Raw genomic sequence first — 24,460 nt, forward strand, 5'->3', positions numbered from 1 at the left:
ACCTACAGAGAGCGTTCTTGCTACAGTTTCCACAGTCAGAGCAATTAGACAGTCTCACAGTGACGTCATGGAGCTCCGACTGGAGCAGGCAACCAGGGGGAAGGGTGGCCAGGGTGTTTGGTAATTACTCACATCCTGTGCTTGATATGCAATTTAGACATAAAAAAAAAAAAAAAAAAAAAAAAACTTGTCAGATTGTGTGTGTGTGTGTGCACGTGTACATGCGCATGCGCCTATGTATATGAGAGAGAAAGAGAGGAAGAGAGAGGAAGTGCTGCTGATCTACATGGTGGTTTTTGAGCCGTTATCTTGACGGGTGTTTAACTTCCCCACACTTCCTGTTGAAACAGTATCTGCCTCCACACACACACACACACACACACTATATATATATCTATATATATATATATATATATATATATATATATATATATATATATATATATATATGTATGTATATGTATATGTATATGTGTTTGTGTGTGTGTGTGTGTTTATGTATATATATATATATATATATATATATATATATATATATATATATATATATATATATATATATATATGTATGTATATGTATGTGTATGTATATGTATATGTGTTTGTGTGTGTGTGTGTTTATGTATATATATATATATATATATATATATATATATATATATATATATATATATATATATATATATATATATATATATATATATATGTATATGTATATATACATACACACACACTATCTAAATTATGTAATGTGTTGTAAACTGTTGCCTCCTCAACAGCCAAACGACTTGTCAGTTCATAAGCATCCATGGCTCAGCTTTGAAGGTAACATGGCGGTCACAAACTGAGAAAAACTCAGAACACTGATTTAAACAGGTGGATTTTGCTGCTTAATTCATATTATACAATAACAATATGTATCAGAACATTTTTGGAAAGAAATTTGGGGGTTTGACAACCCCTTTTAGCACACGGTCCACCCTGACAACAACCAATATCAAACAATATGAAACTTTAGGGGTACTTATCATTGGATTGCTTTTATAATATCTTGGTATCATTTCATATGATGGTATTACAATTATTAGTAATGTCATATTAGTAATGTCATAATGTCAAATTAATGATGTAATCCCCACAGGGTTTCCTGATTGGTGCACGACCAGCAAATGCATGCGAGCCCATCGAGCCCCCGCCCAAGGACAATTTGACGGGTGCCTTCGTCGTCCTGATCAAACGCTTTGACTGCAACTTTGACATTAAGGTTTGCCCTTTGTCACTGCTTGGTCTGAATGTGTCTTTGTGTAAAACAGTGGTACCTTGATTTACAAGTAGATCCTGGTTATTGTGGCAAAAAAGTGTCCCAAGACATTTTTTGTTTTATTATTTTTAAATGTCCAGTTGTAAGGCATCTTTACTGTAAACTAAAGAAAATGTAGAAAAATTCAACATTTTATTAATGTATTATGAAATTGTTTTTTAAAATAACTGAACTTCATCATGGACTAAAAAGAACTTGTCAGTCAAGATACCATTGCACGTCATTTCTGCTGCTATTTTATAAAAATGACAATTTTTTTATTTTCATACAGTATAATATTCTCATTTCCGAAATTATCCTTCAAACAATTGCGTACTGATTTCAAGATTTAACCACCTTTGTTTGTGACCGAAAAGCACATGCTTAATTGTTTAAAAAAAAAAAAAAAAAAAAGTTATTTCAACAGCTGTGATGTTCCACTTGTACTGTAAGTATTCAGAGCTTGAGGTTTAGCATTTTTCAGACGATAGCACAAAAACAGGAAGTGGGCTTTTGTCTCAGCATGAAAAATGTGCCTCTGCCTTTCATTTCTTTGCTCATTACTGTTTTATGTATGTTTGAGATCAAATGTCTGAGTTGAATTTCAAATTTGTTTTATTTTTACTGAGTCTCAAAAGTATAAACGTACTAATAATAATTTTGTTAAATTGCTGTAAATTCCCAAATATAAGACACATTTTTTTCACCACAAATGAAAGCCAAAATACAGGTGCGTCCAATAAACAGTAATTTAAAACTGAAAATTTCTTCCATTCGAGGAAGCCTGACCTGTCAGCCACATAAGCCGAGTTTTGAGGTCTTTTGGCATATCCGCGCAATCAGAAACTTGAAACATGGATGCTGGCCACTTGGTATGCTTTTATTTTGAAGTTGTTCCCTGCAGGGTCTCAGCCAAACAACTTGACTCGTTTTTCTACTCCAACTGTTGCTCTCGATGTTGTTGTGAGATCACATTCAATTGCCGATTTAGGGCGGGAGCAAACAACTTAATTACAATGACATCATTATACAGCACCTGTTGCCAGTGTTTACTGGTTGCTCGGGCACCATAACAGCTATGTTTAGCATAAATTAGCCGCTAGCTAGCAGCGGTGGAGTGCTCAATATAGGGTGGCCTGATAGACGTAAATAACTCAGCACACTTTGATGCTGACAGCTCGACACAGTTGCCTTTCGTACTAATCACAATTTAATAAACCGCGTTGACTCACATGTACTGTTTCAGCTGGCGTATTTGTCTCAGACCAAAATATACGGGGATATCTAATGTTTCGACTGTAGGAAGTTAATTTCTTCTAAGCACAGTTGAAATGGAATGAAAAGAAGTTGATGGAAGTTGAACATTTATAAAAGTTGGTCATTCATAATTAAGTGGAAATGTGTTTTGTGTTGGGATGGCCTGATCACGTTTTTTTTTGCATCGGAGTCAGTCACCTTATTATAATTCCCAATTAGATCCCTCAGCAATGTATTAAGGGCCCCCCACCAAAAAATATCGTATTCAATTTGTCTTAAGATTGATTTTTTTTCCCAATTAAACTTGTACAAATATTTCATATGGGTAATGAAGCAGTGGTTGAACCCAAATAGCCTAAAACATTTTAACGTTCTTCAATGGCTCTTTACTTCTCCTATTTCCATGTTGCAATATTGGGTATAGTGCGACCAGGATTTGGAAATTCCTAGTTTATTGGTCTTCTGTGTTCTGTGTGTCTTTTGTCATCAATATTTTTATTTAAATGTTGAAGATTTAAGTATTAATCTACAACTTAGAAAATATTTAAATAATTTTAAAAAAAACTCTAAGTTTGAGGTTATTTACAAATGCATGACTGGAACTGGTGTGACAATTCACACAACCTCACTGGCAGTCAGTTAGCTCTTTAGCACATACTTTCGAACACGACTTGTAGACAGACTTTCTCCGTATGTGTGTTCGACACGCCTTGCCTGTCGGCCAAACGAGTCCAAACAACACTGCTTGTGTCATGTCTCTTAGCGAGGAGTCTAATGTCTGCAGAAGTTTGCAACTGAATTTCTCTGTACGTATATGTGTAGATTGGTTTGCAAACCAACACAACTTCAGAAAAATGGTATCTACTTGATTGTATTAGAGCATCCAAAAACATGCATGACAAGTGGATTGGACACACTAAATTGCCCTCAGGTGTGATAGGGTGCATGGATGGTTGTTCATGTCTGTGTGCCCTGTGATTGGCTGGCAACCAGTTGAAGGTGTCCCCCACCTACTGCTCGAAGTCAGCTGGGAAAGACACCAGCAAGCCTGCGACCCTTGTGAGGATAAGCGGCTTGAGAAAATGGATGGATGGAAGGATGTATTAGAGCAGGCACACCAGAGACTCAATTACTTGTGTACAAACAATTAAAAAATTATTTTCCATGAAATAGTCCCGTCCCCCCGTGTTGCAGTCAAGCTCTGTTTAAAGTGATGTAAGAGGGGCCGAGAGGTGGCGGGCGTGATTTAAAAGGAGTGGGAGAAAGGATGAGGGTGAAGAACAGGAAGAGGAGGCGTGAGTAATTGTTGAGAAACGGCCATGCTGCATCTTGGCAGCCTCACCTCATCTCTGTCACATCTGAGTTGTCTCGTCTTCAGTTGCGCCTTTTTGCTTGCATGAGTGTCACCCGTCCTCACATTCATTCATTCACTCAGCTAGTTCCTTTATTTTTCTACACTTGATTTCTAGCTACTTTTGTTTATGCCCGTTTCACTCTTTAGACTTTTGTAACTGAATCAGCCAACCAGCCTTATAAGGTCTTACTGCATTATACACACACACGCACAATTTTTTGTTGTTGTGCCTGTGACGATATTTATTGTTCCAAACCATGCACTCAAGGCAGGGCCATCAGTCCCCACTCCAGACTAGTCATGCACACACACTACAAACTCACAGACTTTTAAAAGTCGGACAAGGGGCCTGAAGTGCGAAATGGTCATTTTGCTCTGTAACCATATTTGGAATTCTTCTGTACCCCCACCAAAGGCCAGAGTGCCACAAAACACTCTAAAAACATTGTAAAATTCCCAAATATGATCATAAATCAGTTGAAACCCCACCAATACAAATCATTCCTAAGAAATTGACCCCTAAAATGTAAAAACAAATGTATTGCATCCATCCACATCTTTTAAAATAAAATACATATGATATTTATGAATGCAGATTCTGATACACATGGTCAGAATAAATACATATAACAATTCACTTATCAGCACCTAATTTAAAACAAGAGATTAAGCCCTCCAAATATGTTCCACCATTGAATGTGCAATTCTTGAGTGGCACCCAAACTTTGAACTCGAAAACATCTTGAGCTAGAAGGCTCAAACTTTGAATTCTTTCATTTGAAATCATAATGCACAAATAGAATACAAATCAGGCCAATTGACAGGGTGCCAGTGGGGAGATTCTTGGGATTCATGCGAACTGACATTGATATACGGTATGTATCTTGAATCAGATGTTGAACTATTGGAATATTTTAATTCCTACAGATATGAGTGTAGAAGCAGGTTTGGTATATTTACAATATATAATGTGCATGATACATACTTGTATATCACCCTATCGAAATTGTGTCCCACTCTTATTGTGCATGTGTGTATGCATGTGTCAGCATTCAACAGGCCACCCCCATATTATTTTTAAAAAGCCTCCCCCTAATACATTAGCTGTTAGCGCCCAATGAGTCAACACACTACATAATGGATCTTTTACTGTAATGGACAATAAAAGAGACTTGTGCCCACTTAACCTTTGAAGAAGTGTGAGCACTTCCAAATGTGTGTGTGTGTGTGTGTGTGTGTGTGTGTGTGTGTGTGTGTGTGTGTGTGTGTGTGTGTGTGTGTGTGCGCACACACATTTTGAGATATTAGATGGGGTTGAATGTCAAGAGAAAGCATTTGAGATGGGGATAAGTGAGAAGTGGATCAAGTGAAGGGGTGTCACTCTTTACCCAGTGCGTGCGTGTGAGCGAGCAAGTGAGTGAGTGAGTGAGTGAGAGAAAGAGAGATAGCATTCCTCCTGATTCCTTTTTAGAAATCAAAGCTCAAGAGAAAGATAGTTGCACTTCCTGTATACTGAGATTTGTTTTTGATGTATTTAGAGGAGGCAGGGCGGCGCATGGCATCAGTGACCTCTATGCAGGACAGGGGGGTTGAACAGGAAACTAGATACCCTCCCCTCCCCCCTTGCCATTGCTTCTTTTCTCTTCCTTCATTGTTGTAGTCTTTGCAAACTGACAGACTGTGTGTTTGTTCCTCCTGTGTGCATTTTCAAGTCTGTACTTATTGAGACATGGTGTTCTAGTTATGCAACATGTACAGCCGAGACCAAAAGGTTTGACACGCAAGTTGCTGGCAGTGGATCAACAAACGAGACAGATTTTTAACGTTTTTCTTAGTCAGTCAGCAAATACCCGATTGACCCTCTGGGTTGCAAAGCCAAAGTACTTTGGAATCCAGAAAATGCTGACCCGTTTCTACTCCAAACAAACTTGTTTTCCAGATGTCCCAAACTATTTTAAAGTTTAATCACTGAAAATGACATTTCCAAAATTTCTCCCAGTCCTCACCAGTCAAAACCCTCTGCCTTTTGTATAGCAGTCTATCCCTGATTTTCTCTCTCTCTCTCTCTCTCTCTCTCTCTCTCTCTCTCTCTCTCTCTCTCTCTCTCTCTCGCTCGGAGAGAAGTGCCTTCTTGTTTCCCCTTCTTGACACCAGGCCATCCTTAAAGTCTTCTCTTCACTGTGGGCACAGATGCACTTGCACCTGCCATTTCTGAACAAGCTCAGTGCTTGTGGTTATCTGTTTTTTTAACAAACTCACCATAACACTTTGATCTATAGACTTAAAATTGTTTGTATGTACACAAGCAAAGTTCAATGATTGTAATGCACGAAGTAGTGCAATCAACATAGAGCTCACTATATTGTTCTCTGTTCTGAAAAACAGAGGTTTTTCTATCTCTACAAACAGCAAGTTTCTATGCAAAATGGTGTCTGCAGGGCAACAAAAAAGTACTTAAGCATATCTTTGCTTTGGGAGTGGCAGCCTTACTTCCTCTTCAGTTTTTTTATCGGCAGATCAAACATTTTTGAGACTCTTTAGCTGACTAAGGTGTGGCCTACAGGGGTAATTTTTTTCAGCAGCAGTTTAATCTGTTAGCAAGTGCAAACCATATGCAACAGATTTTAACAAGCTAAGTTAAACATTTGTCATCTCATTTCTTTTTTTTTTTTAAATAAACCTCATTTTACTGTGTGTAGTGGTAATAAGGAAAAATGTGTTTGTGCTGCACTGACCTCACAGCCCTCGGGCTATGCATGCTAACAAAGACACACATAAAGACTTGGCTTTTATTAGCATGATGATCTAGCTTTTTGCACATGCTCACTCAGTCTCATGACTCGTATGACTATGGCTGGCTGGATGTATGACTCGTGAATGTTTGTGGGTACTGATTCTCCGAGCTGTGGATTTGTCCTGCTATGTGTTGTGGCAACAAACAGCACAAGCTGGTCCCATGGGTTTGCACACAGTGTGCACACACACACAAATGCACTCATGGCCTTGAGAACACTCACAGTCATGGGTGGAAATGTCCATTTCCAAAGAAAATGTTTTAGTCTGTTAAACCAAAAGGCATACAATCAGGCCGAGTGCTTTCTTATTACTATTCTGCTGAACTGTTCATGAATAGAGCAGCTAAAGTGAGTCTACATTTATTTTAGAGGTAATGTTTTTGCACAAATAAAGCACTGCAATCAAAACTGTCTTCACATGTATATTAAATGTAATAGCATGTATTCTATGTTGGATCGATGTATGGTCAATATTGTGCACATGGAGAGTCCTGAGGATGATAAGTGGTGCCAAAACTGATAAGCAAATGATCTGTTTCGACACCCAATATGATAAGCAGTTTGATAGGTCCTGTCCCTAAGTGTGTAAGAATAAGCACATTGTGGAACGTTAAAATGTGTTACAGCCCTCTGTGGTTACATGGCAATTAAAAAGGTCATCTCACACAATAAAATAACTTTGCAGCTGTGCAGGATTATCAGTGAACTGGACTCCTCCCTGAAGTTTGCAGCTTTATTGAACCTTTTATCTAATCAGTCGGACCTTGGAGCTACAAACCCTAGCAAGATTCTTCAGAAACTCAAGGAGTGGGTGGGGGAGTCAGGTTTGAATGTTTAGGAGGTAGACAAGCAAGGAGATGTCTAAGCGGGAGAGGGAGACGAGGAATGGTACAAGGGTAGGAACGTCAGAGTTACTTTTGCTGAATTGGAAATTCAATTTCCTATGAGTTTTTTTTTTTTAATTATTATTTTCTTTTTTTTTGTGGCTGGATTTCTAACCAGGGTGCGATGCCCCCTTCATGACGTCGTTCGAAAGCCGACCACCATGACGAAACAACAACAAAAAACAAAGATTGTAGAAATCAGGAATGGGAGTCAGAGGCAGAGTGAATGAAGAAGGCCAAAACCAACATTTTACTGACATTGAAATGAAATGGAGTTGCCAACAAAGCAAAATGCGTGTCAAGATAGCACACACATTAACACCCGTTCCTCCTATTCAGTTGGTCCCTTCAGGAAACCACTACTCATAACAACCATTCCGACTGAATTATGTACTACACACATTTTGCATCTTGGACATTTTCTAAGGTAAAACTTTGTAAATAATAAATAAACATTGCTGTTCACTTGGCCACCTCTGTTCAGAATCTCTCCTTAACCTCCGAATGAAAATGAAAAGACGTGAACGTCTACTCGGATAAGGCTGCCGTGTATTTAATCTTGCACGGGTGGTACTTGGTCGGTGTAGATGCAATAAAAGGGACTATTATTGTCATCATGCGTCTCACAAGCCATTTTTTAATCTGATCGAGTGAGGTTTGTGCAGAGAGCACAGAATAAGCAAGGAATTCTTTGAAATGGTTCAATAGAGAAAAATAACACACTTTTGGGCTTCAAAGATGATTACCTGCGCTGATTTATTTGTACGCGGCAGCAGCCTAGAATAAAAATCTTTGCATTTTTTAATGCAAGTGTAGGGCTGCCAATATGGAGTATATACTTTTTTATTGGAAAACTCATTCGGCCGTAATTGCAAGTACGTTTGAACATATTTATTTTTATGTTTGAATATATTATTTATTCAAATATGTGATAACATTTTTTCAAATAGTTGGGCTGTTCAGCAATGGCAATGGGCTTTTCGGTTCCTGTAGGACCATGTCAGAATTTGGTCTGCATTGCCGCCAATAAGTCAAGAAAAACACAGCAAGTTCATAAATCTCGTAACTAATTTGGATGGGAGAAAATGAACTCTAAGTGTGTGTCTATTTGTGTGAGCAAAATAACCTGAGCATCTTAGTACATCATCATTGTCAACTACGGATAAGTAATAAATCAAATTAATTTGTCACTTTAAAAATCAAACGTTTGAAAAAAGCTGAATGGGTGATTTATGAGAAATGTTTACAATCGCTACTAATTGCTTAATTGCGGCATTCAAACGGAGTTTCCACATATTTAAGTCATTTTTAGCTGTAAAAAGTTGATATATTGTCTATAAAATAACTTGGTTATCATATTAATTGTAGACGAAACATTTCCTTTTTACCACTAAAAACAGACAAATAAAAAGTCTGTCTCCTTTAAGCAAGTTAAGCACAAGCTGTGTGGTAAATAGTAAATTTGAAACTGATTTGAAATCAATATTAACTATTGATTACCTGAATATTTCCCACAGGATTTTTTTTAAGAGATCAAACCATTCAATGAATGTTTCTTGGTTTTAGTTCTTCCTTTAAAATGGATTAAAATGTTAATATTCCAGAGAATAAGGGAGGGGTTGTGATACCACAGTATAGCAAAACAGGACATGATGCAACCTGTTCTCGCTGCACTGCTGCATCAGGGAGGAGATCATGCCGAGAGGTGGAATCTGCGGTTATCATTGACACACACGCGCACACACACTCTCTGTGCTGGTGTAGCAATGATCAATGATGCCAGCAGCGGTCTATTTCTTCATAGGTGTTGCTTTAGACCAATGGAAAGCCAGTTACTCTGCAAGATATTTTTCCTCCTATTTCATACATCCCATACATTTTTGCTTAATTGATTACTCATCATGTTTGATACCTATCACAGGCATTTTCACACATATCTAATATTTGTGTGAAACTGAGTTAACACGCTTATTGACACTCAGTAATATTCTAATGCGCAATCAAATAAATGCCTACACTGCCGTTTGATGCACCAAATTTGCAGCTTGTGTGAAAGCGCCTCTTGATTCAACCTGTGGAGGAAGACTGCGGTTCGTATCACTAAGGTTACTTTCACCATTGCACAACTTGTACTTTGTTTAGGCATGCTTGACACCTAAAAGCCTGTTTGCTTCACGAATGTGAGCTCTTCAATACGGACTCATGCGTTATCACTTCCCTGACCCAAAAACAAATTAATCAACAATTTCTCTCTCACACGTTGCATAATGAATACGATTGCTTCTCCCAGTAGTTAATAAGGATAATTGCCAATTTGCATACTGTAAACCTGAAGAACCTGAACTACTCAAAGCTCATCTGTACGTAAGCATGCACACAGCAAAGCTTGAGTAAGTAAAGATATTTTGGGACTTATCAACTATGTGATGAAAGTCACGTCAATCAATAATGCCACTGATACTTTTTCAACGGGGTGCAGTTCTCCCCACCCATTTTTTTCTGCCATGGATAGTTTAAAGGGCACCTGTTTTGCTCAGAAAGAAAAGTATACGCTTCATCCAAACATATTAGTTTTTTTTTTGTTTTTTTTGCTGTTTATATCAAAGCAAGCATGTAAAAGTTGGGACTATTTGTTTAGAAGCCATGACTTGCCAGCGGGGGGGCGGAGATGTGACACGACATCGTTGAAAGTTGATTTTTCTTTCCATTGTCTTCCATTCAATGTGCAACTTTTTCATGTTAAGATTCTGATGAATCTGAGTCAGTCTCGTAATTTTCCAGTCATTACTGATGAATCTATCAGGGGATTCATCCAGCTGTTGAAAGACAATGGAAGTGAAGACATGCTATCAACCATGCCATCTCACTTCTCTGCCCCCTGCTGGCACGTATGGCTGTGCACATGTTATCTCGACAAATAGTTTCCCCGAGCTATTATAAGCTTGCTTTAATACAACCGGCGAAATTTCCCTGATAAACCATGTATGTTTCCTTCTTATCACCACAGTTACACATTAACATAAAGATATAATTTGACAAACTGATATATATACAATAACAAATAATGAAAAAGACAACTTTACATCATGCTATATAAAAGCCGTAAAAAAAAAAAAGCTGGGGTCCTACACGTTTCTCGGCTTTTTCTTCTTGCTCGGGCCTTAATGTCAAACTGCATCCTAGCACACTTAAATTGATTGATATTATTTAAAAACAAATTTGGCTCACATACTTTATATGTGTTAGTTTCTGTAGTTCTTCTATGTGGCTAAAGGGCAAATTAAGACAGAGAATCATGTTGGACACATAAGATGGGTATTGTCTTTAGTTGAGCACTGTCAAATGGACAGGTGGCATTTTGTGTTGTAAACTTCCAAAAAAGTCTGCATTATGATAGGTTCTCCCATAAAAGTCTGCATTATGGAAGGCTGTCTTTGAAGTAAAAGGCACATTTCTACAAAGATATCACCAAAGCTTCAACATTTTACATTGCTAGCAATGTGTAATGGTGACATTAGAAGCTTTGTTTTGACCTGCTACATTAATCAGACTGGCTTGGTTTAAAATGTATCTTTTACTGTCATTTATTCTGTCAATATATTCCTTTGTGTTCGTTGGTTGTCTCCAACTTAGTCTCTTCCTTGGTTCATTAAACCAAAGAGTTTTTGTTTTTGTGTTAAGTACTACAGCTGTCTTAGCTTGTCCCTAATGCAAAGTAGATGACTGAAGAATGGTATAGGCCAGAATGTAGCTGTAAATACCCACCAAGGGAACTGGAAAAATGTACATATGTTCCTGGAAATATGAATTTGTGCTAACATTTCACTAAAGATATGCAGCGACTGTATAATGATATGCAAAAGCAGCAGTGCAGAAATGCGGTCGTTTTTAGTCCCACATGCACTATTTTTTTTTCCTCTGAACTTCCACTTCTCTTTTTCTCATTTACTCACTTCTGCTCTCTCTTTCGAGCCCTCCCCCTTTCAGTCTGAGGAATGTATCCAATGTGCATATCTCTGCAGAGGCTGAATTCCTCATGCACAGACAAGGTTGTACAAATGGTGCTTGTGTAATGTAATGATTGATAAAACACAATATTGTATGCAAACGACCGGTGTCTTTCAATGTTTAATCGAAGCTAATTTAATCTTTAAGCTGTCTGTGAATCGACACAATGCTTAAGGGTGCTGTAGTCAGCTCTCCTTTTCCAAACACACAAGACACACTGTGCATGCGTGTCCCTTATCCAGACAGCATGCACACAGTGACCATTGATTCATCCAAACAATACACCTTCATAGTCATAGACTGCAACACATGCAGTCACATTAGCCCGACTGCCATACACACAGCTTCACATATGCATGCTCGCTCGTAGAATTAGAATGCGGCAGACAAAAGACAGGACTGTTCAGCCTAAGCGTCCACGCTTCTTTTTGTGCACAGCTGGCCCGTCACAGATCTAAATAGATTGTCTTGCATCACAAGCACAGTCATTTAACATACATGGGCTGTTTTGAGCTACAGTGGAGATTTGCAAGGCCCCATTGGAAGGAATCACTTCAGTCCATAAATAAAATAATACAGCAGATGACACTGTGCAAATGACAACCTTGTATGTCGCAATAACTTTTTTTAAGCGATGGAATACAGTCTGCTTTTTCTCTGTCCATGTCTGAATGTCTCAATGTGACTATTCCATCCATCCATTATTTTCCGCCTTATTCGGGGGCAGGTCGCAGGGGCAGCAGCTTCAACAGGGAAGACGTGACTTTCCTCTCCCCAGCCACTTCGGCCAGCTCCTCCAGGGGATATCCAGGCGTTTCCAGGCCAGCCAAGACACCTTGTCTCTGCCGCGTGTCCTCTTTGTGGCCTCTTCCCGCTGGGATATGCTTAAAACACTTCATTAGGGAGGCATCCAGGAGACATCCTAACCAGATGCCCGAGCCAACTCAACTCGCTCCTCTCAATGTGGAGGAGCAGTGCTGGACACTGAGCACCTATCCCAAAGAAATAGCCAGGACAGCCTGCTGAGGAAACCTATTTCTGCCACTTGTATCCGGGATCTCAGTCTTTATGTCATGACTCACGGTTCTTGACCATAGGTGAGGGTAGGAACATAGATCCACTGATAAAATGAAAGCGTCACCTTTGGACTCCTTCTTTACCACTACAGACCGGTACAGAGTCCGCATCACAGCGGATGCTGCACCAATCTGTCTGTTGAGCTCCTGTGGTATCCTGTTTTCACTTGGGAACTAGACAGGTGAAAAAGGTCAGCCGGCAAAGTCCAACCCTCATCAGTTGGTTGGCTAATTAGCTGCACCGTCTTACAGTACATGCAGTTAAATTACAGCCCTTAAAAAAAACAGCTCCACGCTCTTTGTTAATGCAAGAACAGAAATAATCCCAAGATTATTTTGTCATATCCTATTTCCTTTTCAGCATCTGTTACCAGCGAGCCCGCTATAACAATAGCCAAACAGGAAACAACAGCTTCTGTCCTGAATCGGTGCCCCACAGATGGGAGAGATCCTCATTACAGTTTCATTCATTCAGTTTCCTGTATATACTGTACATAATACAGCAAACCTTTATTTCGCTATGAAGACCGACATTTCCTACCCTCAAATTCTGAGCTCTGCCTGTCAGTCTGCCATCTTTGCTACTAGGTGGTTTGATGCATTTATTTTTTGCTGTGTTTACAAACTGTGTCCGACATGCCAATATTTTACCACTATTTCTTCATTGGAAAACCCAATACCAAATAACACAAGTTTTATCATTAAATATAATCAATATTATAATGTCTTTTCAAGAACAACTGAAGTCAGAGACACAGAAGACACATTTGACTCCGCCTGCTATAGTCAGTAGCGATCAGTAGCAACGGCAACCATATCAGGATCAAAGTCTAGTAAAGTAATCCGACTGCTGTTGGGGGCACTTGAGCGCTGCTAGCTAGCGGCTAATTTACGCTCGACGTACAGTTAAATGTTTATTGCCCTGAATTGGCGATGGAACGTGATTTCAGAACAGGAACGTGATTTCATTTGGGATTCGTGTCTCACTCTAGGAGGGTGGAACAGTTTGTTCAGTAGAAAGAGTTGTCACCATGGTTGTGATATGCTTCCGGTAAGAACTTCAAAATAAAAGCGTTCCTCATTGTACGAGAGCTCGTCCCATTCCTAACTTCATTACTACCGTTTGAAATATTTGGAATAGAATGTGGATGAATGTGTGTAAGGAGATGAAGTTTAAAGTTTAGTGCACGTGAAGTTGAAGTCCTGTTTTTTCTTGTGGTAGAAAATGTCGTCCATTGTTTTTCTTTTAATGAATGTCTCCTGAGGGTTTTCAAAGGAACGTGTATGGGCAAGTTGACTGTTGACTGTATCGGAGGGAGTGCTCTTGGGCCTTGAGTGTGTGTCAACTATACATGTTGTTTCTTGTACAGCCTCTTTGGGAATAGGCCGCCTGCACTAATGTAGCCTTGCATACATTTTGTAAAATGACAAATTCAACAAAAAGATGGTTCTAGCCTGTTAGCTTTGACTTCACTAATGTGACCGCTTTTGCAATAGATTAATTGCAAACTATGTTTTGGCAGTCGGGATCATTTTGCCTTTGGTCCGGTTTTCTCTGATTTTGATTTCGTTGCCCAGTACTTGCTGTAGCATAACAAAATGAGGAGGTTAAGCACTGTAAATACTTTCTTAAATGAAATGTCGATGAGTTTGTCTGCTAACCAGGATGCAATTGTTTTCTTCTCCCAGGTCCTCAATGCGCAGAACGCCGGCTACAAGGCAGCCATTGTTCACAATGTGGACTCTGACGACTTGCTCAGCATGGGCTCCAATGATCGTAAGTTTATTGGCAACGCCTCCTTCTTACTTGGTACATAAGCACCCTCCACAGCTGAACTGCTTTGCAAGCCTGAGGACAGTCGAGTTGAGGAATCCCCGTCAAGTCCCAAGATGTTTCTTGGAATGTTGTGATGCCCCACAGCTACTGAGCACAGCCTGCTTGAGTCACCCTGATAGCATCTGTCCCCTGTCCTCACTTGAAGGGGCGCAGCACAGTCATGAATCATTGCGGAGGTGCTTTTTTTTTCTTTTTTTCTCAAATGCAGCACACGCTCTGTTGCAAATCAGCAGGGCATGTTTCATCTCATACCCGCGTCGAGACATGCCGCATTTAATCATCCGTCCACTTTCACGCCTGCCTGACAGCTCCTGGTGTTTTCTGATTGTGATGCTCCTGTAATTGCTGCAAATTCATGCAGAGTAACTGGTCAGATGAGCACAGGCTAGGAATGACACAGTTCATTACAGCTCATCCCTTCCCCGACACGCTGTTCACTTAGCTTGCAACCAAGTCGGCTTTATTTTAATCATCAAACTGTTACGTTTGAGAATTCATCGTGGGCTGTAAATGATAACTCCTTCAATTTAGATTCTATTTCTGATCCACATTATGCTATTCAAAATGTTCACAGTTAATCTTGATCTTTTAATGGGCAGGCGATATTTCCTCATTTTGAAGAGACCATCCAACATGATGAAGTGCACTCTCAATTTTTTTGAGCTCGCGGTGTTTTACTAGTTGGAACAGGAATGAGGAATTTCAAACAGGATTAAATTTTTCTGCCCAATAGTAGGGTATTGTTCATTATACAGAGATAATAATACAATGCTGTTGATTTAGAGGCAGCTGTATGTATGTATGTGTGTGTGTGTGTATATACGTATATATATATGTATATATATATATATATATATATATATATATTTTTTTTTTTTTATTTTTTTTTTTTTCCCCATTTCATGTTTCTAGTGGACATAATGAAGCAGATAGACATTCCCTCCGTCTTTGTGAGTGAAGAGACTGCCAACTCTCTGAAAGAAGACTACCTGTTTGACAAAGGGTACGTTGATGTTAATTGTTATAAACAGAAGGCACATTCCCATGTTTTGGATCGCTCTAACTTGTTGAATTTGAAACTGGCATTTTAGGGGGCATGTGATCCTCATGCCAGACTTCAGCCTGCCGCTAGAGTACTACTTGATCCCCTTCCTCATCATAGTTGGAATCTGCCTTATTCTCATTGTTGTCTTCATGGTAAGTGTCTTTTCCAGATTCCAAGTTGGAACAAAGCTCCTCTAATTTATAAGACTTATGGAAATCAAGGAACGGCAGTTTATTTAATGTGTTGTTCACTACTGTGAAGTAGTGATGGCTAAATGAAGCTTCATGAAACAAATCAAATAACACATTTCCACTTAATTATGAATGGCCAACTTTGATTTATGATTTTTTTATTCCTACTTAAATCAAGACTGTTTAGCAGCACACTACATTCTTGCTTCTCCTTCAACAGCCCCCCCCCCCCCCCCCCCCAATTTTGATATACTGTATTAGACAAATTTTCATAAAGCAAATGAGTCAGCATGGTTTGATAAAATGAACAATGAAATGTGATCACTTGGAATCACAACTGTCTCAGCCCGGTACCGTCATTTAGGTCTATCATGCCAGCCTATATGGAGCACTCAAGCGGCAATAGCTAGTGGCTTATTTATGCTAGATGCAGCTATAATTGATACCAAGCCACCGGTAAGCAATGCCAACAAGCGCCCTAATATCAATCAATGTGAGCAAAATTAAGTCATTTGTTAGTACCCTGAATTAACAATTGAACAATATAGTGTTGTTTGTACTGGGAGTCGGGAGCAACTGTTGCAGTAGAAAGACTCGTCAAGCTGTTGAGCCAGAACTCTAATCTGAAGTTGGCCTTCTCACAGCATATTTGGCATGTTTTACCGTCATGGAGCGCATTAATAATCATTGCTGTGATTGAATTTACAAATATTCTTTGATGTGTACTCTAATAAGCGAGTATCAAAGAAAAGGAATGGAAAAATAGATTTTTTTTGTTTTCTTAACCGATGTTAAGAACAACAACAATGCTCTCTTGGTCCATGTTTGTAATGATCTAGTCATCAAACGGCTCTATTATGACTGTCCTACTGCAGTGCAATGAAATAATGATGTCTTAATGGACACTTTGATGATTTCATTTTTCTTAGATTACAAAGTTTGTCCAAGAGAGACGCAGGGCTAGGAGGAGCCGCCTTCGCAAAGATCAGTTGAAGAAACTTCCAATCCACAAGTACAAAAAAGGTAAGTCTCTTTCCTATTTATTTTTTTTTTTTGGTACTGTAAAGTTGTGTTGAACATGATCACCAATGCATTCCGGCATATCACTTTTCCATCTTTTGTAAATCGGATTAAGCATGTCTCAAGTTTTTTTTTTTTTTTTTTTTTTAAGTTCTCTATGGGTTATCCGAGTATTTTGAGTGCAGAGTGGACACATGACTGATGGTTAAGAATGTGGCCAAACTGGGAGGAAAGTGGTTTCTTGCTGTTGAGTGGATAAACGGTCGAGTTGCTTGGTGGCACATCAGCTTTTTGCGAAAGTGGACAGTTCAGATCAGGTAAACACCGACATCAGGCTTGATGTTTCAGCTATGTAAACAGACATCATAGCAAACATACCAGCGAGACTGTCTAATTTGCCAATCAAGCAAAACAATGAGCAGCACATGGCAGAGTGTGGTGTGTTCACAGTGCTTGTAAACAAGAAAGACGACTTCTTTCTTCACTGTCGACGTAATGCACCCCCCCCCCTCCACAGTTTTCTCATTCAATTTATTTTGAAGAAATTAGATGAAATCCTTTTTACTTGGAGTACTTAGAGTGAGCTAGCATGAAGTTTGTCTAATTAGAATTTAGATCTGGTGAAGCAGATTGTGGCTAGGTTATTTTTGTGCTCTCTGTTTCAAGGGACTGACAAATGTGTGTGGCAGTCAGAAGGGGGTCATGTTCAGACTGAAAAAAAAAAGAAAAAGTCATTTTTAACAGAGTTTCCAAATCAATCAAAAACAGTGCTGAAAAATGTTTTTTCTTGTTTTCCAAAAACATTAAAATATGACTTAAGTTACTACGACCATATATTGGGTAGTAGTATATATAGCTACCATATATAGTGGGATAGCAGATATTGTACTATTCAGAAACCCTTTCATACCAACATGCTGTGTGTTCTCATAAACTGAAACACAGACCACCAAAGCCCAGAATATAATTGAAATGCAAAACTAGGGTGTCCATGGGAAAAAGTCTGAAATAGTCCTCTCATTTCCTTGACACAAATCCGCTGTTCAAACTTACTTAAAAATTATGCCAAAGATTTTCAAACTCTGCAAAAATGAAAAAAAAAAAAAAAAACGGCCTAAAAACATCCGTCGGAAATCGAGAGAGAGAGAGAGAGAGAGAGAGAGAGAGAGAGAGAGAGAGAGAGAGAGAGCCTAAGCATTGACCAACTTGTTTTGTTGATTTGTTGAAGCTGGATAGCTGTTAAAACATTCTATCACAGCTACTTACTGCAGGTTGAAAGAATTTGAACGTTCCGTTGAGTTCAACAAAAGAACAAGGGAGAATCGGATTTACATCCTCCGCTTGCATAAAGTTGGCAAAATGGACAACATTACATTTCCATAGATGGTTCATAGTGCAAAGTCTAAAGTGCCTGTGCAAATGGCGCGCGATTGTAGTGTGAGACATAGGATCTGTCTTAATACACAGGATTATGTAACAGCAGCTGCGTGGCGCTGCCATTTTAATATCTTCAGTTCCTGTGCGATTGCAGAGCCTTGCGTCATCCCGGCTCACCTTTTGTTTCCGCCCGCTCGGTGGACAGAATCACTAACTTCTGTCTATGGCAAGAGCGCGCGACATTATATTTGGAGGCCCCTCCTTCTTGATGCTGACCTCTATCCTTATGCCTGCGCACTCATGCGCGCAGTCGCAGTGAAGAGAGCAGCTGCGCTGTTTCAAGACCGGGCACAGAGCAGCGCGCTGATTCAGCGCCACGCCGCACACTTCTTCCACTGAGTCTCCCCGCTCGTACGCTTCACGCCACTCATCTGAAGTTCAGTGGGACAGCGTGGCGAATCCCAGAGGGGAGAACGCAGCTGCAAGGCTAGCTGATTAATATAAGAATAAAATGGAGGGGACATGTGTTGCAGTCCTAAGTGGTTTTTGTTTTCAGGAATGCTAGGAAGTTTTTGATGCGGCCAAAATTCCTTTTGAGTGTGCAGAGAGGGGAGTACATCTTGTTGAATAAGAACACGTCTATATACAGTACGTATGTGAATTTTGTCATTCACATAACCTTGCTATTGGAGATCAAAAAAAGAAAAACGATGTTCAATGAAAGTACAAGTAAGGCTCAAGGCTTGTATTTTGCATGTAACAAGTGTTACAGCACACATTTTACAATCCCTTCCCTGTCTACAAAGGACACCAGACCAGTTTGTCAGGTCTTCACAAAGCTTGAGCAGGGTTCATGAATGTCAACTTGCTGTATTTGTTTTTGGCCGGTTGTGTTTACAGATGGTAAAAAGCAACGCTTGCATAAGACGTGTATCGATAATTAAATAAGGATCATTGACGGCTGTAGACGTCAAAAAATCATTTTTACTATTTATACTAATCTATTTTTTAGCTGTGCTGGCAGTGAATGAGTTAATGTGTTTTTTTTCATGGTTCTAGTTTGAATTGATGCAGAAATGCATCATGACATGCAATCAGCATGTCATTCGATAATTTCTTCTCTACCAATATTAACGTGATTAACTTTGTCAAGAAAACATATTTTATATAACAAAGGTCTCATAACAGACCTCATGAGGATACCAGTGTCAATACATCAAAATGATTGTAATTAATAATTGAGGGGGGTTATTTACTCAATTGAGGGGGGTGGGGCTTTTATTCAAACCAAGTTTTTATTTAAAAAGATATTTTTATATTACTCCATCATTGAATGCTTGATGTCACTTGCAGCAAGTAAGAATTCATTTGAATTTGAAGAATGTTTTTCTATCTGTATCCAATAATATTATAAAACTAATAAAAACACAGTAAAGTTATTAAAGTGATTAAAAAAAATACCAGATATTGATCATGTATTAACTTGCTCTAACCAACACATCAGTGGGTGAAAAAAATGCAATTGTTATGATGAACATGGTCAATGACCTTTAAAGGTGAATTAGAAATCTGACCGGTTAAAACAGCAACTCGTTAAATCAGCCAAACTTTGGGGCGGAAATGTGGACAACACCTTGGAACATCCACATAATGGATAGAAGTTGTGCAGCCAAGCAAAATGGTCCAAAATGGAGTAGACTATTAAATAAGAAGAAGAAAAAATAGCATACCATTTGGTACAGAAAATATTGGAATTCAGTTGGACTCATGCAAAATGGTCAATAAAACAACTGCAACAATCATGCTTTAATTAATCTGACACCCTGATTAGGTGCTGCTGTTCTAGTTAGCAATATGGTTCAAATGGGCACCTCAAGTTAACTCTTGAATGGTCATGTGTAAACAATAATGCCTATGTATTGAATTAACACTTACCATCTGTTTTTGTCCTTTGGGGATAAAGGCGCCTATTTGGAGCATATTACGCAACCGGGGATTAAATGAGACCCGGCGCCCGTTATAGTGGAGGTTGCAGTTTTAGGAAATGCGCTACTGTGTTTACTTTTACCTCCGCTGACCAAAATAAAGCACCTCATCCCAAATTATTGCCGCCTGTTGGTAAAAATGGATCTCACAGTTGGCTAAATTCATGGATTCTATTTTTCAGACACCAACAGAGAAACTAAGTTGCTAACCAAAACAGCAGCACGCACCAAGATACTCAATCTACCTCTGGGATACATTAGAACTCATTTGTGAACTGAGCACTACATGATTTCAGGTTGTGTAGATACCCTGGCCCGCTAAGGAAGTGAATATGTAGTTGCGTCTTCTTTTTTTTTTTTTCCTCAGGAGGAAATGAAACTTAACCACAGAAATAAGCTAATGTTAACTTAGAACCAACATCCAGTCTAGCGGATAGTCTCATTTGTATCAAAACGTCTCCAACCCTACCCAAACTTGGTCAACAATAAAAGATGACGCAAAAACTTTGCCTTTAAGTTTTAGTTGCTGACAGCGAGAGAGAAAAGGAGGAGGCCAGTGGGGATGTGACTTAGCGTCCTTATAAGGTCACATGCGGCCCTGCAGTAGACGCCAGAGGAAAACATGCTCACTTGGAGCTTACGTAAACACAGCAGCTCATATGAGTCCGCCTTCCCACAAGCTTGGAAGAAAGGGGGAGAAAAACTGTGGAATTTGAAAGGGGAGTGTGTTGGTAAATTCCTACACTCACCTCTTCGACTTGGATGGACGCAAGGACTTGTTTGGAAAGGTCATACCAAGAATGTGAGCAGAGCAATAAACGGCGATTCCAGTGTATGAATGAAGAGTGTCGAATCGAGGAAGGACTGATTTTTGCTTTGAAACTGTTCTTTAAAACTGTTTTTGTTGCATTAACCCCCGGCAAAAATTTTGACGCAACTTTGGCTTTTTGTTGTTTATATGTGTGATATCAAAGGAAACGCATACAAAAAAAAAACCTATAGAGAGCATAGAAAGTGAGGGTTAAAACATGATGAATTTCAACGTGCCACTCTGCCGTCCCTTCGAAATCCTTGCAAACGGAAGTTGGAGAGGTACTCCCTATAGGTGTCCAATTTAGCCCATGTCAGGCTCATTTACTGCCATTCAAAATTGGAAATATTGTCAATTTTGGACACATAGAAAACACGATGTTTTATCATGAATTATATATATATATATATATATATATATATATATATATATATATATATATATATATATATATATATATATATATATACACACACACACATAAATACACACAGTGGACCCCCGGTCTACGACGTCCCTGCCTTACGTTTCTTTCAACTTGTGATGAGGACCGCGATGTTTTTTTTTGTGCCCTCGTTACGCCATTTCTTTCGCCTTGCGACACATCCAAAAGGCAGTTGGTGTGTGTGCGTGACCACCACGTTGGATGTGTCCGCGCTCATACGTCTATACGCGCGTCACCGCTTATGTCACTACAATGCTGGTCTGCTATTGGCCGGCCTCACGGTCAAAATGGCCACACGCTAAACTGGATCTCGTCTGAGTGCTTAAAATAACATATTTATTGTGCATTTTAGTGCTTAATTTAAACTTGAATGGGTTAGCCATGGGTCCCAAGAGTGCTAGTGAAGTTAAAGAGAGAAGTAAGAAGATGATTTTTATGGAAACGAATCTGGAGAAAAACAAGAAGAAGGCTATGCTTGCCTAGCCTAGGCTAGGCTACCCTCACTATGGAATATGGCCATAAGTCGCTCAGAGGTAAATAAATCCTTTGTATATAAGTTTTATATATGATGTTATTTAGTTGTATGCATGTATATTATATATACGTAGCATCTACTATACTATTTTGATACTATTTTTTTAATATGTTTATACAATTTTGATGTTTTTACCTTTTGATGTTTTTACCATACATTTTACCATTATATTTGAACAACTTAACCAAATATTTTCAAATGCCTGTCAATACGTTCAAATGCCATTTCAACATAGCCAGTCCAAACTGTCTAGTCTACATTGGCAATTCCCAAAACCAAAAAAAAAAAAAAAAAAAAACACTGTTAGTCAAAGCTAGCAAGGCAATAAGACAGATGTTCTTGTTATCAGGGGACATCTATGACGTGTGCGCCATTTGCCTGGATGATTACGAAGAAGGGGACAAACTGCGGGTCCTGCCATGTTCTCATGGTGAGTCCCGCCTGCCTGCTCGCATACGTGCCTGCGTTTTCATTTTTTCAAATACATTTTTCATGGAGGGTAGCTGACACCCTTGACTAATGGTTAGCTAATACAAGCTCATTGAGCACTGTCATGCTAACTGCGACCATTGGATGCCGTTTCCACTCAGCTGTTTGCTACATGCAAGTGTTACTGAAGAATGGAAGTCAATCTTTCAATGGATGCACCCATATTTACATAGACATAGCACACAATTTTCTGTCGACCTTGAAAGATGAGTGAAAATGCTAAAGTCGTACTAAAGTAGTCAATTACTTCAGGTACTGAATTGATCACTTAGTACACAAGGTACTAAACTACAAATGGATTCTTTGAATAATTACTTGATGACTTTAGTACATAATTTATTTAGTACCAGCCATTTTAGACCCTGCTTTTGCCACACACTTGAAAAGCAGGGTAACAAATATCAGTACCTTTTTGGGATTGACGGTTTTAAATCTATAAAGTATGTCTGAGATTGACGTAGCACTTTAATTAATCTCATCATAGGGCGGTTCGGTGGAGCAGCGGTTAGCCTCACAGTTCAGGGACCCGAGTTCGTTTCTAACCACACCTAATAATGGTTTATCCCCACAGCTTACCACAGCAAGTGCGTGGACCCCTGGCTTACCAAAACCAAGAAGACGTGCCCAGTGTGCAAGCAGAAGGTGGTCCCCTCGCAGGACGATTCCGACTCCGAGGAGAGCGGCGACGAAGAGAACGACGAAGCGTCCGAAAGCACCCCGCTGCTGCGCTCGCTGGCCTCCACCAGCGCCCACTCCTTCGGCACCATGTCGGCGGCGTCCCACTCCGACCGCGACCGGGAGTCGTCCTCGTCGGAGTACGAGGACGACGAGCTGGACAACAGCGCCGAAGAGGAGGACGACGACGACGACGTCACCGTGGTGGTCCAGATGCAGCGATCGAGCCCGGAAGGCCACCGATACGACCTGCTTCAAGCCTGACTTTGTTGCTGCTTATTTGATTATATACGCTCCCAACATATTAAGTACTGCCCGCGTACATCATTCATACACTCCTAAGGGCCAAGACAATGTCCAGATGAGCACTGTGTAAATACCCACATCGCCATGTGTAAACAGGTTCTCGCCATCGATTTTTATCGTACATACACACGGATGCACCTTCGACTGCTATGCAGCGTCATTTTTTGAAGTAGCACGTTTTGAGTTTCAGGCCCACCCTGGACAGAAAAAAAAAGTTTTAATCATACAGAAAAATTCAGTTGCTTTGTTGTGATGAAGGAAAAAAAAAATGACGGAATTGTCCGGAGGATGCGCCTTGCCTCTCAACATGACGTCAGCTAACACGCAAAATGGATTGATGTATATTCTGTATTATACAAGAATGTATGCACTTTGAACAGTCAATTTAAAAACGTCATAATATTCCACTAAGTGATTCACAAATGGGTGCAAAGTCAGAGATTGAAATATACTGTTTAGTGGTATGCCATTAGGGCCTTGTCCGAAGGCCTCAACATAATCGAATCCACCATCTTGTATTTCAAAAGTTGTATAAATTTGTAAAATATTGTTTAAGTGGATACTTAATACAACTATGTATAAAGTGTCAGTTGTATTCCAACATTTGTCTTGAGACTGCTATTTTTTGTGTTTTGTGTTTGTCCAATCAAATTTCAGCTTTTTAAACAGATTTCAGGTTGTCACATGACAGCAGCACTTTCGCATCTTCTGATTGGATCAGGGCGTCTCAATATTCAATGCGGTACGACTTAAGACAAAATCAAAAAATTTGAGTATAACACTTGTGGCTGACCACTTGTTTACCAGGTAAATGATTTACGAGTACTGCGAGTATTGTCTTATTTAAACATATGCGTACGGCCTATTAGATTTTTGAAGGATGATGAACAGTAAATGTATACTGTGACGTTTGGTTAAATTCACCCTTCTGCAGCACACTTGAAAAATGAGCTGCTCGACCATATTGTAATGACTTGGTTGACTTCATTTAAGGGAAAGGATGAAGTGCTCTGCTATACCTTTGTGTGCCGAACCAGTGCACACTTGAGAAAATGTACGTAGGGCACAGT

General features: G+C 39.4%; 1 protein-coding gene across 1 annotated transcript in view; it reads left to right on the forward strand.

The window, feature by feature from the left end:
• The window catches only part of rnf13 (ring finger protein 13), a 31,218-nt gene extending 7,227 nt beyond the window's left edge, over positions 1–23,991 (forward strand). Inside the window, exons 4-10 of the mRNA XM_088426520.1 lie at positions 1,142–1,264; positions 14,364–14,451; positions 15,424–15,514; positions 15,603–15,708; positions 16,677–16,770; positions 22,270–22,350; positions 22,981–23,991. Of these exons, the coding sequence (XP_088282646.1) occupies positions 1,142–1,264; positions 14,364–14,451; positions 15,424–15,514; positions 15,603–15,708; positions 16,677–16,770; positions 22,270–22,350; positions 22,981–23,348 (951 nt within the window). The 3' untranslated portion in view covers positions 23,349–23,991. The remainder of the gene's footprint in view (positions 1–1,141; positions 1,265–14,363; positions 14,452–15,423; positions 15,515–15,602; positions 15,709–16,676; positions 16,771–22,269; positions 22,351–22,980) is intronic.
• The last annotated feature ends 469 nt before the right edge of the window (positions 23,992–24,460 follow it).

The sequence above is a fragment of the Hippichthys cyanospilos genome, chromosome 10, assembly GCF_059441005.1.
Source record: "Hippichthys cyanospilos isolate Australia breed blue-spotted pipefish chromosome 10, RoL_Hcya_1.0, whole genome shotgun sequence".
NCBI classification, from domain to species: Eukaryota; Metazoa; Chordata; class Actinopteri; order Syngnathiformes; family Syngnathidae; genus Hippichthys; species Hippichthys cyanospilos.